Genomic DNA, 19,426 nt, shown 5'->3' on the forward strand with positions numbered 1-19,426 from the left:
TGAACCGACCTGGATTTGAACCCAGGTCCCCCACTGTGAGGCCGACGCGCTAACCGCCGGGGCGCCCAAAAAGAACCCATTGTTTGCCATATTTGAATTTTAAGACTGTAATATCACAATCTATTGCTTCTTGGCAGATAATTTCCCGTGGCAGCTCTGACTATCGAAAGGGTTAAAACAGCTGCCTCACTTGGATGCCTTATTTGAATCAAACCTGGTCTATTTTGTGTTTCGTGGAGGGAGAGTGGTGTCATAAATCAAAGCAGAGGGTTGCCAGTGGTAATAATGGTTCTCGAACTGTGTCCCTCCCTCCCCGCCCTTAAAACAAGGAGGGAAAATAGCAAAGGCGCTCCGACCCTACTCCGAAGTGGAGCTCACTCACAATCTTGCGCACAAGTTTCTTCTGGAAACCCAACACTTCTGCAGCATCGCGATCAAGGTAGGACGAAACACGTTCAGCACCTCAGAATACCGGCTTGTCAGCAAAACGTTGAATTATGATTTCCTACTGTTTTTTGTTGTTGCACGCTTTGATATCACCCAATTAACTCACGATGTTATGGGTTCGCTGTGGTAGACTCCAACTTCATCTTAACAGTTGTGTTGAAATGATAGTTTTGTCATTATCTGCTGTGGCTAATTGTTTGCCAGCCTTTTTAGAATGGACTTCGTAAAAAAAAGAAGAATTTGATCTATTGAAACGCCAAAACAAAGCTTGCACGTGTCGTTCTACATGCGTGCCCAAACATACATGTTCTGCATTTTGTGAGGAATTTTACCATCATAAGACCGCTGGCGGCGATAGTCTTTCATTCACTTTAAATTGGGAGCTCATCCCTGTTCAAATAGATTGGACGTCTACTTGTGACAAACTCATTTAAATTCACAGCGTAAGAATGGAAAAAGCCACATAATTGGACGTCATTCGTCGCCAATGGTACCGAAAAAGTTAATAACATTGAATTGTTTTGACAATTGTTTGGCTTAAAAAAAAAAAGAAAAGATGTTTCAACACAGGCGCCACGGCAAAGAGTCATAATATTTTTAAAGGCAGGAGATCTGGTAAAATGATTTTGGACCCACTGCACACAAAGACGTCATTGATTCTCCCAAAATAGTTCTGCAGTTGTGCGCTTTGTGTTGCACAGTGGCTAAACGCGGTGTGGCAGATGTTACATAGACATTTCTGACATGAAAATGACTTCGGTGACCGCATATTAATCTCTAAAAATGGTTAAACGCTGTAATTAACCTTGACTTTTGATGTGAAAATCAAATTAACCACATCTGTTGTTGCCCCAGCCCTCACTTTTCAATAATCAAGAAGCACACTTTAATGTGTGTCCACGCTTTTAAAACTTGAGTCCCTCTCCGTGCTTCCAAGATCAATAGACAAAGCTGTTTCTAACCTTTGTCACAACTATCTGCTACCTCGTATACAGCCCTGGTTTCCATGAGAACAAAGAACCTGTGAAATATCTTATTTTCTGAACCGCTTGATCCTCACTAGGGTCGTGGGGGGTGCTGGAGCCTATCCCAGCTGACTTTGGGCCCTAGGCAGGGGACGCCCTGAATCGGTGGACAGCTAATCGCAGGGCACAAGGAGACGGACAACCATGCACACTCACACCCATACCTAGGGGCAATTTAGAGTGTCCAACCTGCCTACCATGCATGTCTTTGGAATGTGGGAGGAAACCGGAGTACCCGTAGAAAACCCAGGCAGCCCCAGGGAGAACATGCAAACTCCACACAGGTGGACCGACCGGATTTGAACCCCCCCCACTTGTGAGGTCGACGCGCTAACCACTCATCCCCCACATGTGCCGCCCACCTGTAAAATAAAACTGCTTAAAACATTGAAAGAATGCATATCAACAGCTTCTTGGTCACACTAATATAGTATGCATTTCATTTTGCCACAAACATGCAAATGAAATCTTACCCAAAAAGAAGCAGCACCAACAGAAAAAGCAAAATATACAACACCTGGTCTTCAGATGGCATTCTGAATTGTTGTCACGTCACCAAGGGCTTGTCAGCATAGCAAGGACTTTCGCGTAGCACCCCCCCCAAAGAAAACTTTAAGAAATAAAAGTTTTTAAATCCACTGACCAAAGTGACGATTAGCAAATTATGCGTTTCATGCGTCATGCGCCATCATATATACATTAATAATCAGAGATTTGCGTTTTTTTAAACAATTGAAATGTTACTGCCTGCAACAAACTATGTGCATAGATTATATATGACCCATGCTTACATTCAGAGACAGTGCTTAAATGCTCAAAAGCGTTGACGCCACGTCTACTTAAGGGGCTTTTTTTCTTGCTTGTTTTTAAAAGTCCAGATAGTGCTCCGTATTCTAGCACACAGATAGAGGGCGATGTGAAGGCTGATCATATTATCATTGCAAGCCCACGCCCAACTTAAGTTCTCCCATGGCGTATTACCTCTCTCTGCAGATTCTTCTTCACTGCCCTGGGTTCTACCATTTGTCGACGTTTTTAATACGGATGTGAAACCCAGCTGTTTGCCTGCTATTTCTGATCGGCCGAAACAAATCATAACTATTGCTTTAATATAAGAAGTCAGGTGTTGCACTTTTTCACTACTGCTACTTCAACAGCATAATCACCAAATGTGATGCGCACCTCTCAAAATAATAAGCTAAACATTATAAAAGGTCTGGCACTTCTGTGAAGAGGCATAATCCCAGATTGATGCAATTGAGTGTGGATGATATTTTCCAAATGAGCCGGTCCATATAATATTGATTTTTTTTCTTTATAGCAGGGGTAAAATAGTACTGTTTTTTAGAGGCCCCACTCCATGTGCATATGGCCTAAGTCTCACATTCTAAACATTTTGCCACATGCCTACCTGCAGACATCTCCCATGTAAAAACAACAAAGCCATCCATCATTTTTGTCTTTTGCTACAAGAGTTCAACCTGTATGCATGCTGAGTATTCATTCATTCATTCATTCATTCATTTTTTGAACCACTTTATCCTCACTAGGGTCGCAGGGGTGCTGGAGCCTATCCCAGCTGACTTTGGGCCGGAGGCGGGGGGCATTTTCTGAACCGCTTTATCCTCATTAGGGACAACCATGCACGCTCACACCCATACCTAGGGGCAATTTAGAGTGTCCAACCTGCCTACCATGCATGCTTTTTTAAATGTTCATTAGGGACAACCATGCACGATCACACCCATCACTAGGGGCAATTTAGAGTGTCCAACCTGCCTACCATGCATGTTTTTTTTTAAATGTGGGAGGAAACCAGAGTACCTGGAGAAAACCCATTCATGCCTGGGGATAACATGCAAACTCCACACAGGAGAACTGACCTGGGTTCGAACCCAAGACCCCAGAACTGTGAGGCCGAAGCGCTAACCACGCAGGTGCTCATTTGTACTTTTATTGCAAGAGTTTAAGATGTGAGTGGTTTCTGTGAGAGTCGAGTCTAATAATTTGTTATATCATATTTTTCTGTTTTTGAACTGTTTTAAAAGCAACTGACGTCTTTTATCTGTTATTGTTGTACATACTTCCCATTTGTATCAATATCACTCGGAATTTAATATGAACCATGTGTTATAACCCCCAAGGTATATAAAAACAGACTAAAGAAAGCAATACTTGGCAGGCTGTCAGAATTAATGATGATTATGTAAAACATCTTTTGAACCATTACTATGTTCCTTTTATATTTCCACAGGGAAATAGAAATCTTTTTTCACCAATACAACTGGAAAACCAACTTGCTGTTCGACCTCTACATGCAGAATGAATGCACAGAAAGTTGTTTTGTGTTGTTGTTGGGTGGTGCTCTTCATGCACACTTGCATGAGCCAGAAGGACTGCACAGGTGTGAACTGCCCAGTTCTACAGAACTGTATTGAATCCGTCCTGGACACAGGTACCTGCTGTCCCAACTGCACACAAAGAGGCTGCTCTTGTGAAGGTTACCAGTTCTATGACTGCGTCCAAGCAGGCTTCCGCAAAGGGAAAGTTCCAGAGAAGGAATCTTATTTTGTGGATTTTGGAAGCACTGAATGTGCTTGTCCTGAAGGTGGAGGAAAGATAAGTTGCCATTATATTGAGTGCCCTGAAATTTCCCCAAACTGCATTGATATTTTGCCATCTCCTGAGGGATGCCCACAATGTGGGCAAATTGGTTGCACCCATGGCGACCAGAAATTTGAGGCAGGGCACACGTTTCAGATAGATCCGTGTCAAGTTTGCCACTGTCCAAATGATGGAGGCAAGCTAATGTGCTCTCCTATCCCTGACTGTGATCTCCTTAGTATTGATAGAACCACACAGATTGCTACCACTAAGCAAACCAAATTTCCGAAAGACACTGGCACCCTTCCCTATGAAAACTGGTTATTTCAACGAAACACTCTCCCACTGTTTACGTCAGATCCACCCAGTTATGGCACAGAAGATTATGCCTACTCACAGGCTGAGCCAACATCTTCCTCAGTCCAAAATCTTCCCCAACTAACTACATTTCCTCCCGCTTATCCAGAGTCAAGCTCCACCTTAACTGATGACAGAAGTGGACTGAGGGATTCTCCCCAAAAAGGTGAGGTAGAGAAGCACTCTGAGAATGTGGACTTGCGCAACAAAGAACCAACACACACAACAACTCAAAAAGAAACATCAACTCATTCAGCAACAACTGCATATACAATGACTTTTGAAAATGACAGACAGCAGCAGAAAAGTGATGAAAGCAGCACTGCAAGAGATGTGGAACACATAAATCAGCATAGTCAGACTCCTGGGAATCGTGACTTAACCCGCTCTGACATGCAAAATGGTCAACAAGTCTCAGTTGTGCCCACGCCAACTCCTAATGTGATGGATTGGGACTCAGAGCCCACTATCCAGATCCAAACAACCAGGATGACTGCTGTCAGGATGAGGGAGGATGGAGAGCTGCCCCGAAAACAACCTCAAGACCTCCCTAACTATCCGCCCCAGAAAGTTGAGAGAGAATTAGAAGGTTAGTGTTTTTTCTTCTGTCTTTATCTGTTACAAAATTTGACTGGTTTATAATTTACCACTTATTCACTGCACTCATTTGTAGCCCCGCAGGGACAATGTGGGCGTGCAACTATTGTGTCATATTCACATAAAACAGTGCTGTTCCACATTCTGTCTTTTGAAGAATAACTCAATATGACACTATTCAAACTGGCAATGGTCCAGTAAAAATCAATGCAATTATACACAAAGAGTGTATTTTTCTTAGATTTATTTTTTAGTGCCATGTAATAGTTTCTGGTTACACAAGGAGCCCACATTTTTGTATAGAACTTAACACTAATGACATGACACAGAAGAGCATTGTTAGCCAGCCTTCACAATTTTAATGGATGAAAATATTGCCAAGTATATAAGTTGCAGCGTGCAAACACTTCAATGCAACATGAACGGTCATTTCTCCTTGCATTTTTACATACACCCTAAATAACTCAAAACGTTTAAAACGTCAGTAGATTACTTTTTCACAGAGGGCCAGACAATTTTGTGATTTTTTTTTCTGCCTTGGTAAATAAAATCAGCATTTAGAAACTGCATTTTCTATTTCCTTGGGTTGTCTCTGTGTCATACTAAAATTGGTTTGATGGTCTGAAACCTTTGTGTGTGATAAATACGCAAAAAACACAGAAATCAGGAAGGGGGCAAATACTTTTTCACGGCACTGTATATGTTTATGTGTGTATACTATATAGTATATACTATGTCTATGAACAAGCTATGTCATGTTGGTCCTGAGTTGTTAACTTGATTGAATTAAATTGAATGCCTTTATTGTCGATATACAAGTACAATGAGATTTAAAGCTTGACCATAGTAGTCATGAAAAGATTTATATATAAGAAAGTGAGGGACTGAGAGTCAAAAATGTTCATTTTAATTTAAGCTCTCTTAGGGAATTTTTACAGGCCGTGTTACGACTGACTCAAATTCGATCTTAAAGGGGCGACCCGGCGGCTGAATGGTTAGCGCGTCGGCCTCACAGGGGGACCTGGGTTCAAATCCAGGTCGGTCCACCTGTGTGGAGTTTGCATGTTCTCCCCGGGCCTGCATGGGTTTTCTCTGGGTACTCCGGTTTCCTCCCACATTCCAAAGACATGGTAGGCTGATTGGACACTAAATTGCCTCTAGGTATGAGTGTGAGCGTGAATGGTTGTTGGTCTCATTTTGCCCTGCGATTGGCTGGACACCAATTCAGGGTGTCCTCCGCCTCTGGCCCTGAGACAGCTGGGATAGGCTCCAGCACCAACCCTCACGACCCTAGTGAGGATAAAGATGTTCAGAAAATGAGAGGAGATGAGATGGGATGAACTTAACCTATTTTAATCCAAGATAACAAGTTTTATTTGCAAATTTATTTTGACATCTATGAATGAAAATAAAACGCAAGGGAGAATTGACTTTTAGTGGGTCGGCTCGGTGTTGCACTGTAACTCAGAATCGCTTATTTAGGCCGTGTTATTGTACTTTTGCGTTCATTCATTCATATTTGCCTCTATTGCATACGTGCTAAAACACGTCATCCTCTTCTTCTCGTTGGTCTGGAACTAGCATTCGTCTCGCAACAGTGTCCCTGTTCTCCGTGGTGGTCGGGTAGTGTAATTAGAGTTTAAAATTATCTTATTTTTATCAAAAGTTTTGATATTATCGTTGACAAAACTATTTTATGATAATTATCATAATGGTTTTATCGCCTAGCTCTACTTTAAGTGTAGGATTTCTTGGGGGTTGAACCTGTGTAAGAAGCAGGGTGGAAAAAAAGCAAATACTAAGTTGTTAGCATTGTCACAACATGCAGCATGTGAGAGTGACCTCAACAGATGTATTTTCTGAAACGCAAGGTGAATTCCAGAGTCGACCTTTGCCAATGTATCATTGCCAGGAATATCTATGAGGTCAATCTTCGTTTGAGCGAGAGTATCTTCCACCAGATAGTTTACAATAATTCCACTGAATCTCCCATCCACAAAATTTCTTCAGTCAAAGGAAGCCTTATGCTCTTGTCATGTGCTGCATGATACTGCTAAGGAAAATTACATCAGCCAGACATAGAAAACCATTCATACAGTAGACACACAATGCAAGGGCAGCGACTACGAATATGTACTTCTTAGAAGACTCATGATACTCCTATAGTATTTGTTACATAAATAAAATAATCCAGAACCCGGTTTTACTAGGGTCCACACGAACTAAAAATTGAGACATCTGCTGTTTTAAATGAGCCTTTCCTTCCATAAGGTTTTGGAACTGACCTTGGTCTTGGATCAAGTATAAAGCAAAACTAGAAAATAACTACTACAATATTTTTTTTTCTGTGGAAAATCTTGATCCAATCAAGAATTCATTTTCTAAGCAGATGTTGAGCTTCATTTTTGAGAAATGTATCCAAGACCATGCGAGAAGAATTCAACACACCATCATTTCTGACACTGTGGAACAGGTTTTCATCTAGCTTTTGTGTTAGAATGTTGGTTCCTGGCAATTTAAGCATCTCGTAGCAATGCACTAACATCTGTTTGCAATTTGTTCGCCTTTTTTCTGAACCGTGTTACAGTTGCAATCGTACTGGTGTCAATGTGCTAGCATTTTTGGGTATTTGGAATGTAAATCCCTTTTAATGATGTGCTGAAGTCCCAGAAAATGTTGCGGTTCTTAAGCAGTTCATGCGTATGTGTGAACAGAACAAGGTGCACGCATGGTAACTTACTACCTAGCGATATAATCACAATTCCAGACAATTTGCGGTGGGCAGTGTTGTCTTAATGCAAGTACTTCAGATGCACAGGTTGATGAGTTACAGTAGCTAACATAGTATATATCAGCTCCTGGTAGAGTCCTCGACGTTATCGATGTTTTCTCAGGGTTTTATTTTAATAAACCGTCTTCCTGAAAAAGTTCAGTCTTGTTTTAGTAAGACATTTTGGCTCATTGTGAATTTCTGAAAGGTGTATGTGTTTGTGGTGTCCCCTTGTCCTGAAAAGACAGCGTTGCATTGATTCCCACTCGGTGGTGTTATGATTTTGGGTGTGAATTGTTGTCTGTCTCTATGTGTGCCATACAATTGACTGTTGATCAGTCTAGCGTGTAGCTTGCCTTTCGCCTGAAGTCAGCTGGAATAGGCTACAGCTCCCCAAGATCCTGACAAGTAGAAGTGGTGTTGAAAATGTAAAGATCAATAATTTAGCTGTATGGGTGCTGTTAGGTTCATCCAATTGTAGGTTTATCCGTATTCAGCTTTCAATAAAAAGGCATCGGAAGTCATATCTTTGTTTAATTCTTGCAAGAAGAGAATACATCCATCCGCGACTCCCGTCAGGATAATTCTAACAACTCGAAGCCCGTTTCGCTAATTTATTCATAAGGTTTTAACGCCATGCCCCACAGAAGTCTAAACATTCGTAGAGTCTCACAACAATTTTGCACAGTTATCAAAACAATTGTACGTCCTGTCGAATCTTCCCGAAACAGTCCTTGGTTCCCAAGAGCGCTTGTTGTGAGTCCTCCTCCCGAAGCCGTAAACAGTCCTCAGTTCCCAAGAGCACCTGTCCTGAGTCCTCCGAAGCCGAAAACAGTTCGCAGTTCCCAAGAGCAATTGTTGTGAGACCTCTCCATGCCCTGTCCTCTTGATGTGAACCAGTCCTTACTTTAGCAAGGCATGCATTAAAATGGCTTTTATTAATGCCAATAACTCTAACATAAAAGCACAGCGTTCAACACATATATGTATTGTTTAATATTGTTACACATTCAGGATGAGCATTACTATTCCTAATATGTAAATATATTGATTAATATAGTAAGCATGTTTATAATAAGGCTTTCTATTCCTAAGTAAGCATTGCAAACACATTTATAATAATGATTATTCCAACAGGTGCATTGGCTATCAGTTAGTTTAAATTAGAATAGATTAGATTAAAGTTTATTCATACCTTCATATCCAGAGTTACCGTAACTGTTAATGGATTTGTGCTCAAGAGTATGGTGCTTTATAAGGAATGTAAAAACTGTGAATCCACAAGTGTAATAATTGGGTATCTGGATTCAATCTTACTACATTCGAAAACCAGTTTTGCCTGTGGTGATGTCATTTCAGCTTCATGGCAACATTTGTAAGAAATTGGAAAACAGCAAAGTGCTTTAATCGCACCAATTTCGCATTAGCAAGCAAGAATAATAGGTGAGGAAATGTTATCTCCAATCGTTGAGTATGAAATTTGTAAAAAAAATAGCCTGAATCAGCATTGTGGTGAGTGTTTTAAGAATTTTAAATATATTGTGTTAATATGCACCTTGGCAGCCTGGTGGATGAGTGGTTAGTGCGTCGGCCTCACAGTGGGAGATCTGAGTTCAAATCCAGGTCGGTTTACCTGTGTGGAGTTCTCACTGGGCCTGAGTGGGTTTCCTCTGGATATCCTGGTTTCCTCCCATATTCCAGAGACATGCATGGTAGGTTGATTGGGCACTCTAAATTGCTCCTAGGTATGAGTGTGCGCATGAATGGTTGTTTGTCTCCTTCTGGCCTGCAATTGGCTAATTGGCTGGCCACCAATTCAGGGTGTCCCCTGCATCTGGCCCGAAGTCAGTTGGGATAGGTTCCACAACACCCCGTGACCCCAGTGAGGATAAAGTGGTTCACAAAATGAGATGAGATGTATCTCTCTTTAACAGTCTGCCTAGCCTGGGATATTTCTCCCTCTTTTTTAATAGTAATTCATTTCACAGCTGTTTCAGTGATTGTCGGTTGACAGTACTATTGTTACACAGGGATTTTTTGCCAGTTGAAACAAAAAAAACTCATAAAAACCCAGTGTTGTTTTTTTCTTTAGGCTGTAGGTGGGTGAAAGGTAACGTACCTCAAGGAGGTATAATTGGATTGGGGGTTACTGTGTGTAGCCATCAGTGCCTAAGGCAACTCCTGACAGGTAGCATCAACTTACTTTGACCCTTTTCTTCAAGAGAAAGATTAATGAAAAGGACTTTCAAAAAGACTAAAACAAAAGCTGTCAAACAAAACCCAAAGTGGCTTTAGTGAAAATGAAGTCATTTGACGACAGAGGAATCCTCCATGTTATGTCAGCGCTAACAGAAGGCAAAATATCTCTGTAGATACAAATGTTGAAGGTGAGAAGAATTTGTTGTGACCCTTTTACCTATACACATACGGTGCTATTTAGTTACACAACGCAAAAAGTCTCTTTGCCTTTCACAAAGATCCGCCTGAGAGGTGCTATGTTGTTTTTCTCGTTTCTTAAAATGCTGTTTTTGAGCTGCCCAATCCAACTGGATGGATGGTAATTTACCATGAGGTCCGTAAAACACAAGCCTTTATTAGTGGCAAAATGTGGCTGGGTTTATAATACCCCTGACATGTTGAGAGCTGTACCTATTGCTTGGTTTTATCCCTACATATTTTCCACGAGACTGATGTCATTGGTTTGAATTTGGAAAAGAGACAAGTATGTGGTGTTCTTTTCACTAATAGACAAACATGATGACAGCACTGGACAAGAAAGATGCACTTCACTCACCGCTTTGTTAAAGAATGAAAAAACCAACAACCACTGAAATGACTCACTCACTGATGAAAGCTGAAGTGCCTCTTGACAAGCTAAAATCTTGCTAAAATCTTGTTAGTGTTGTGATTTTGTCTTTTATTATGAACGAATACCAATATTAATTTTTAAAAAGAAATGAAAACTCTGGCCATAATGTGGAAAAAATCAGAAGGCTCAGTTAAAGTATCAGGTTCATATACTAGACTTATCGGTGACAGAATTATTTTCTCAAGTGATAGAATTGTTTTGTTTTCATTCATTTTACAAACCGCTGATCCTCATAGAAATGCTGGGGGGGTGCAGGAGCCTATCGGATCTAACTTTTGACACCAAGCGTGGGACACCCTGAATTCATGGCCAGCCAAACGCAGGGCACAAGGAGACGGACTATAATTCATGCTCCCAGTCATACCTAGGGGTAATATAGAGTATACAAAAAGCCTACCAAGCATGTTTTTGGGATGCGGGAGGAAACCGGAGTACCTTGAGAAAATCCACGCAAGCATGTAAACTCCACACACTGGCGACCCACATTTGATCGAACCCTCAACTCATAAAATAAATAAATATTACTGTTTTAAATCTCATGTACTCGAAGCACCATCGACGCACAAGTATGGAGATCATGAGCCACAGGTGCGCCGCACGGTACCCGGACATTTCGTCAACGGACACTTCGTCCCCGGACATTTCGTCAACGGACACTTCGTCCCCGGACATTTCGTCCCCGGACATTTCGTCGAACGGACGCTTCGTCGCCGGACAGTTCGTCGAACAGACATTATAGACACAATATCAATACCGTATCAGAACTTTGCATTATATATCCACTAGATGGAGCTCTAATAACAGAAATAGTGGTTAGGATCAAGTAGGGTTGAACTGTGCTAAAGGGAATTTCATAGAATGATTAACCAGTATTGACCTATATATATATATATATATATATATATATATATATATAATATATAAGGTGCACTGTCAGCCTGTGAGAAATTGAAATATTTTAGTTAAAAAATAACATAAATACGGTATTGATATTGTATACAATTAAAATGAATAAAAATACTCGAGGGTTGAAACTGGAAAGACTGGCTGTGAGTTGTCATTTTTCAGGATTGGGAGAATGAAGGTTCATCTGCACCTCACAGTCAACATGAATCAGACGTCTACCGCCGTCAATGGCAGCCGATGGGTTAAATGAGTGCTCTATAAGGGTTAAAAATAATACCGTAATTACTCGAATATAACGCGCACTCGAAAATAACACGCAGGTATAACTTTGGGCCAAAAAAATCTGGAAAAACGCAGTACTCGAATATAGTGCGCACCTAAAATTTCCCGCTGACGAAAATCAGAAATCTTACCTTTTTTTCTTCATTTCACGATTGTTTTGTTCAAACAAATTTATTCATTAGAATCCTTCAAATGAAAAGTTCCTCTCTCTCTTTGTCTGTCCTCTCATACATCTCTTCGTTGAGAATCCTATCAACGTCCACGCTTCCTTCATCCACTTCCTCTTCCTCCCACAACACATCATCCGATTGGCTTTACGAGATGACGTAAAATCCGTGCGTCAAAGTGAGTTTGACAATGCTTTTTTCGATCGAAAATTTGTAATTTATTTTAGTTATTGATTATAACACTGAACTGAGAGAGGGTGAACTGAGACGGGTACGAGGCTAGAGGGGGGCAGTGGTGGTCTCGGCTTCACGAGATGACGTAAAATCCGTGCGTCGGCTCTACGAGATGACGTAAAATCCGTGCGTCAAAGTGAGTTTGACAATGCTTTTTTCGATCGAAAATTTGTAATTTATTTTATTCAATTCAATTTCAATTCAATTTATTTGGCAAGAAAAAGCACCAGGCTAAGGGCCATGTAACAAGACACAAAAAAAAAAAAAAAACAAGTTTTTGATTATAACACGCACCCCCAACTATTGGAATTAATTATTTTGCAAAAACCTGCGTGTTATATTCGAGTAATTACGGTATAATTCAGTGTATCAGAGGCTTACGTGGATCCAACCACTTTAACAGAGGTGTTGGGACATGACAATAATAGTATAAAATGTGGGATGGGCCAACAGGACGTTTCGTTCTGTCACCCAGGAACACATGAATTGAAAAACATGTACACACACGCCAATAATACGCAACGTATTGATAATTTTGATATTAGATATTAATGCTCTGACATTGTCAATGCAATGACAAAATCTCTCATGATTATAAATTTTAGAGCGAGAGATTACCTGGTTGATCGCTTTCAACAGTAAAATCTCTCACTCATGATTATAATTTTGAGAGCGAGCGAATCCGGCGCTGAATTGTCCGTCGACGAAATGTCCGGTCACAGCGCCGCACCCCACGGTTGCTAGCAGGGCTTGGGAAAAAAAAATGCGCCAAATATTAATTTCTCTCACCAAGTAAATCAATTTTAATTATGGCCATTAAAAAAATAATGAAAATTATTCCAATTTGTCCATATTTCAACTCCCGCTATTAAAAAGTCCTTTTGTGATAAGATGCATGCATTTACAATCCGTGAAAATTTAGAAAAATCCACATCAGATTCTCATAGCCATAGTCTGCCTACTAACCATTAAATGATTCCCGCACCGTTGAGGTGGGCAAACCGGTCCTAGAGGGCCACTGTGGGTGCAGGTTTTTGTTCCAGTGTTTAACCAATGAGGTTTGTGCTGAAACAAGAAGCACCAGACTGCAATCCAATGCTTGCACTTCTAAGATACCAGATTGGTGGAAAGGTTTCCTCTTATAGGTTGGAAACCCGTACCCACTTTCTGGAATTGTTTGCCCATCCCTGCCGTACCGCGTCCAAGCGGTCAGGGTTGTAGTCCCAAAGTTCCCATCCCAAATCAAGAAGAAAATTCCAATCCAAAGATTTGCGATTAGTGGTGCGCAATGTGTGCCGTCAACGTGGTTGAGGACATTAGCCAATCAAATAGCCTTGGTCCCGACCAATAATTTGCCGCTTTGTGATCACGCAGATTACGCATGCTATCTTGCGCGTGCACTACACACACTCACGGTATTTGAACTTGATCGCGCGGGCCTTGCATGTTTTTCTGCACACATTTGCAAATTTCTCGCGTGCTACGGAGAATGACTGAGGAAAATTATTGCAAATAATTTTGGCTCGATGACCAATAATTTTTAATTTTTCAGCATAAAAATAAATATATTGATATCGCAAACGCTTAACGTATTTTCTCACATTAAAGCCGTATTTGTTGCTCGAAAAAATTCTGACTGAATCGAGGGTACGGCTCATATGCGCATAAGAAGACGTCGTGCACGAAACTGCAAGGTAACAAAGACAAAACTCCATTACGCAAGACAATGTGGACGATTCGGTCATTTATTTCATTTCATTTTCTGAACCGCTTTATCCTCACTAGGGTCGCGGGGGGTGCTGGAGCCTATCCCAGCTGACTTCAGGCCAGAGGCAGGGGACACCCTGAATTGGTGGCCAGCCAATCGCAGGGCACAAGGATACAAAAAAACATTCACGGTCACACTCATACCTAGGGGCAATTTAGAGTGTCCAACCAGCCTCACATGAATGTCTTTGGAATGTAGAAGGAAACATGTAAACTCCACACAGGTGGGCTGACCTGAATTTGAACCAGGGGTCAGTAAAAAAGAAATTGGTAGAAAATTGTAATATATTTCCAAAAATATATTTTCAGTATTTACTCGCATATAAGCTGCCCCGCGTATAAGCCGCCCCATTAAAATTGCTTTAAAATTGTTGAATTTTACAATTTCTCACATATAAGCCACCCACCTGATTCATAATTTTCACCTCCATAGTCATTGTTTTAATAGGGAGTACAAATGTGTTACTTTGAACGGAAAATCTTAAGAAAAATCATCGTATGTGTTATTTCTGCGATATTGTATGTGTCAAGTTCTCTTTGCTTTCTTCAAATTTTGCCCCAAACTTGAAAAGGGGTCCCGATCTTTTCACCGCAGGAACAACTCAAATCCTACCAGTTTACAATTTTATTGAAGTTTATGGTGATAGGAAGTGATTAGGTTGAAAACCTTAAAGAAGGGGGAAAGAAGGAAGCATGTGACATCATTCAAGTTTCAAGTTACTATGTTGATCAAAGTGTTGCTCTTGAGTTTACTAATAACATCTTGAATTAACTACAGAAAAGCAGAAGAGCGTTCAAATGATAGAGTGGAAGTGAATTGGTACATTAACTGATTGAGTAAATCAAACACGAATATTCACTTTACAGAGATTGGTCGTAAGAGTAATCCAAGTTAAAGGAAAATACAAAGAATGCAACTTCTGGTTGTGAGAAAACAAACTAAGCATCAATCAGCTGGCATCTAAGTGGTACTTTTATTTGATCCTACCAGTTGCGTGTGATCGGGTCTAAAGGGTATATCTTGTTCCTTTTTTGCCCGTCTTCTTTCAAGGCTGGACTACTGAATTTATATCCTGGCTCATGACCTATGACCTCAGGCAGGAAATGAGGTGACTTTGATTGGGTTTTCTTTTCTGCCCCCTGTTGGTCTGGAGGAGGGGCAGACCTATCTTCTCCATAGTTTACTTGACAGTATGAATCAAAAGCACATTATTAGGGACAATATCATAAGGAAGTCAATGAATAAATAATAAAAGTTTGTAAATGCAAAATATCAAATGATCCAATTTAAAAAAAGAAATAAGTATCTTGATGAGAACCTGATCCTTTTTAATGACAGAAATTCAAATTTTCTTGCCAGAAGTTTAAGATGTTGTGGCGGTCAAATTGCTTCTAATGTCGAAATACCTAATTTTTTTTTCGATGGTTCATATTACTGCAATAGTTCTCACTTCTCATCTCATCTCATTTTCTGAACTGCTTTATCCTCATTAGGGTCACGATGGGGGCTGGAGCCAATCCCAGCTCTCTCCAAGCCAGAGGCGGGTAAACCCACACAGGCCTGGGGAGAACATGCAAACTCCACACAGGTGGACGTGACCTGGATTTGAACTCAGGATCCCAGAGCTGTGAGGCAGATGTGCTAACCACTCGCACCTCTGGGCCACCTAGTTCTCACTTTCGAACAAGAAATAAAAAGAAAAAAATCAAATCGGAATTTATTTTTATTTTATAATCACAAATTTACAATCATTTCCTTTTTGTGTTCCGAAAAGGATCGAGTTGCCTGCACGTAGACAAATTCAAAAAGGAAGTAACGTGAGCACAACCAGGAAGTGTGTCCGTAGCGGTATAGTGTTCACCGAGTCTCTAAGTTTTTTCACGTTTTATGGACGTCAAAATAAATGTTGTTTAGCGTTTTATCTGTTTATCTTTTATCTTCTATTTTTAAATAAATGAGGGGCGGCCTGGCGGATGAGTGGTTAGCGCGTCGGCTTCACAGTGGGAGACCTGGGTTCAAATCCAGGTCGGTCCACCTGTGTGGAGCTTGGCTGTTCTCCCCGGGCCTGCGTGGGTTTCCTCCAGGTACTCTGGTTTCCTCCCACATTCCAAAAACATGCATGGTAGGCTGACTGGACACTCTAAAGTGCCCCTAGGTATGGTATGGGTGTGAGTGTGCTTGGTTGTCCGTCTCCTGTGCCCTGTGATCGGCTGGCCACCGATTCAGGGTCTCCCCCTTCTTTGGCCCGGAGTCAGCTGGGATAGGCTCCCGCACCCCCCACGACCCTAATGAGAATAAAGCAGTTCAGAAAATGAGATGAGATGACCCCTGGTTGCTATATCACAAAGAGACCAAACCAATCACACCATAAATATTACCCACTCAGTTTGGCACGAATTTCACCCAATCTGTCAACACTGCCCCTATGGGAAACATACACTCACTGAAGTGGTATTCATAGGACAAATAATCTAGCTTGAAACACCAAAAGGGCTGCTGCGCTTTTTGTTAGAATTCCAATTTTTTTTCACAAATTCCCATTTCTGACGAGACTGCTTTTCTCTCTCTCATTGTATCACACGAGGTGTGTTTGTAAGTGATAACTTCAATTGCAATGCATCGAATCCTAGGTTGAACATAAATATATAATAACACTTGTGAAAATCAAGTACACAGAGGGGTTGCATGTAAAGCCAAGAAAAACAAATCACCATCGCCCACATAAGGCAGGCAGCACACTGTGAGTATGCCCCCTTTTGAGATTTTGATGTGTCGCTACTCCCGATTCACTCAGCTGGTTCTCCTTCAGGTCCGAGTCGCCGCACAGAAACCTATTCAATGTGTATGTCGGGCCGTTACATATATATTTAAAAAAATCTTCTGGACACTCGAAAAGAGGCTCTCATTCCACGTTTTTTGATAATAATTAATGAATGCTATTGTGCTTGGGTCTTACCTCTGTCTTCAGCTGATTCATAAGGTTTAAACATGGCCAATTAGTGTCATTGCATATGAGTCTATATATATATGTATATGTGTGTATATATATATATATATATGTAAGTAATATATATACACATTATATATATATATATTATATAATATATATATGTAATATATATACACATTATATATATTATATATATATATATAATCTATATACATATATATATATATATATATATATATAAATAAATAATATATATATAGGCTTAGCTCTAAGTTGGAATGCACTGCACTGCAAATTGAAAGCATATTTTCCAAGTAAACTGGATAATGTGTTTTTGCTCCGTCTGCTCCTTGACCCAGTTCAAAAGGAAGTGCTAATGTGTTACTCTTTACTCTGCTCCTGTGCGGATTAGCCCAGATGTTGTAAAATAAGTCCAATTTTACATGTAATTTCACCGGCTTTCAAGTTTCTTCCTGCCAAGTGAAGGTGAGGGTTGGGAAATGTGAGAACAAAATGTGCCTGCTTCTCTCAGTCTATCATATCCAAATACAATACTCCTGACTCTAATTATGTCGGCAAACATGATATTTGCTGCCACATCAAAGCTACTTGATGGATGTAAGCATGCCATTAATTGTGCAATATACCTTGTTTCAGCTGAATTGTATATGGGATAAGATTTGAAGCACTGTGTCAAAGATATATTGAACTGCATGTTTGTTTTTTGCAGTGTCCGTGATGGAGCTTGTGGAAGCCTGTTGTGAGACTGGGGCAAAATGGGCTTTTAATGGTCACTGTAATAACATGGAGCCACCCACTAAAGACACAAGGTCCATCTGCTGGTGAGACCATTTTAGTGTGAGAAATCCCAATTGTTTTCACTTAATTTGAACTTCAGCTGTGCCAACTTCCATACTTACAATTCCCAATTTGTATGCAATTTGTTGCATATTTAGAATTGTTTTCAAACAGCAAAACATTAACTCACAACTCAAATTAGGTGATGCTTGATTATGACCCTTGAAGCAATAAATGAGTGATTTAGTTACTTTGTGTTTTTGATCAGAATTGTGATTTGCACCCCTTTTTACGTCCATAGGATTCCAATTTCCCTTTAAGAAATCTTCTAAATCCCCTCAGTCAACTCTATTTTACCAGTGCCCATGAAAAGAATACTTGTGTATGTCTTAGCCTTTCTATGCTGCTTTTTAGTCTTTTGTCTTGTATTGTCTTGTTGATTTTATCTTCAACCTGACAAGGGACTAAAGATGGAAATTAGCCTTTGGCTATAATCTTACATATATGTTCATTAATATGTATTGTCCCTTTATCAAATAAATCTAGCTCAATTGCCGAAGAGCCTGTCTTGCACTGTATGTCTGAGAACGTCTTTTCTCCGGTCCTTTTTTTTTGTCTTTGCCAGGAGGTCTCAGCAACTGTGCTGCCTTGGTTCCACGAGGGAAAGACGATGTCTGGCTGGAATCATGTCAGCCAGAGGCAGCAAGCAGTGCCAGGTGGATGCCAGTGATACGTGCGGGCTCAATTCCTACAAGGCAAGTAGCTGTATCCAGCGGCAGCAAAGGGCAAACACAGTTCATTGGGTTCACAGTTAAAATATATTTACAAGTTGGGTTCAATTCTGTCCAAATTAGCAATTGACAATTCTATTAGTCACAGAAGAAAGAGTTGAAGCCATATTTAAAAGCCAATATCTCCTCTGATGATTGCGCCAGCAGAGAGAGTTCTTGGTTAATTGCTTTATTTAATTTAGATAGACAAATGATGGAGAGTCAATTACAGCTGAAGATTCCCTCTGCCCTGTGAGCTTTGCTATCTTCAAATGAGACTTTGGAAGAATTGCTTGACTTCTGCAGAAATGGTTGAAATAATACATGGGCGACTCCGAGAACATTTAAAATTTAGGCTTGATGTTACTTTGATTACTGTTTAATTTCACATTATATCTGTAGGGAAGTAACTCCATACTCGTGTCTTGGTGTAATGCTTGAATCAAGTCAAGAACTTCTTCAGTGAAATGTTTTGCTCTTTGGTGTTGTTGTTTGCAAACAGTTTCACCTCTTTCATACAAACTCTTAATAGAAAAATACAGTTTCATTAGATTGACATACACCCCTTGTCTTACGCCCAATCACATAGATTACAATATTTTCATTACCAAAAACAATTGTTGGTGTCACAAGGGGTGTAACAATAAATTAATCTGATCGATATTTTGATGTGTTAAGCACAATTGAAGATCAACACGCAAAACATCAAATGTATCTTCTTGTAGTTATTCCGTTTTTCATTTTGTTAGTAAATACATTATTTTCATTCAAATGAGTCAAATATCTCAGCAAGAAAATTGCCCAAAATACCAAATTTTCTTTGTGTTATTTTTGCTCTGGGTGAAATTGAAGTACAGTGGTACCTCGACATACGAGTGGCCC

The 19,426-nt window shown here is 40.3% G+C and overlaps 1 protein-coding gene across 1 annotated transcript in view; it reads left to right on the forward strand.

The window, feature by feature from the left end:
* The first annotated feature begins 128 nt into the window (after positions 1 to 128).
* fbln2 (fibulin 2) overlaps positions 129 to 19,426 on the forward strand; it is a 42,330-nt gene continuing 23,032 nt past the window's right edge. Inside the window, exons 1-4 of the mRNA XM_077608425.1 lie at positions 129 to 439; positions 3,727 to 5,022; positions 17,707 to 17,818; positions 18,400 to 18,529. Of these exons, the coding sequence (XP_077464551.1) occupies positions 3,795 to 5,022; positions 17,707 to 17,818; positions 18,400 to 18,529 (1,470 nt within the window). The 5' untranslated portion in view covers positions 129 to 439; positions 3,727 to 3,794. The remainder of the gene's footprint in view (positions 440 to 3,726; positions 5,023 to 17,706; positions 17,819 to 18,399; positions 18,530 to 19,426) is intronic.

This window comes from Stigmatopora argus, chromosome 1, assembly GCF_051989625.1.
Source record: "Stigmatopora argus isolate UIUO_Sarg chromosome 1, RoL_Sarg_1.0, whole genome shotgun sequence".
Taxonomy (NCBI): Eukaryota; Metazoa; Chordata; class Actinopteri; order Syngnathiformes; family Syngnathidae; genus Stigmatopora; species Stigmatopora argus.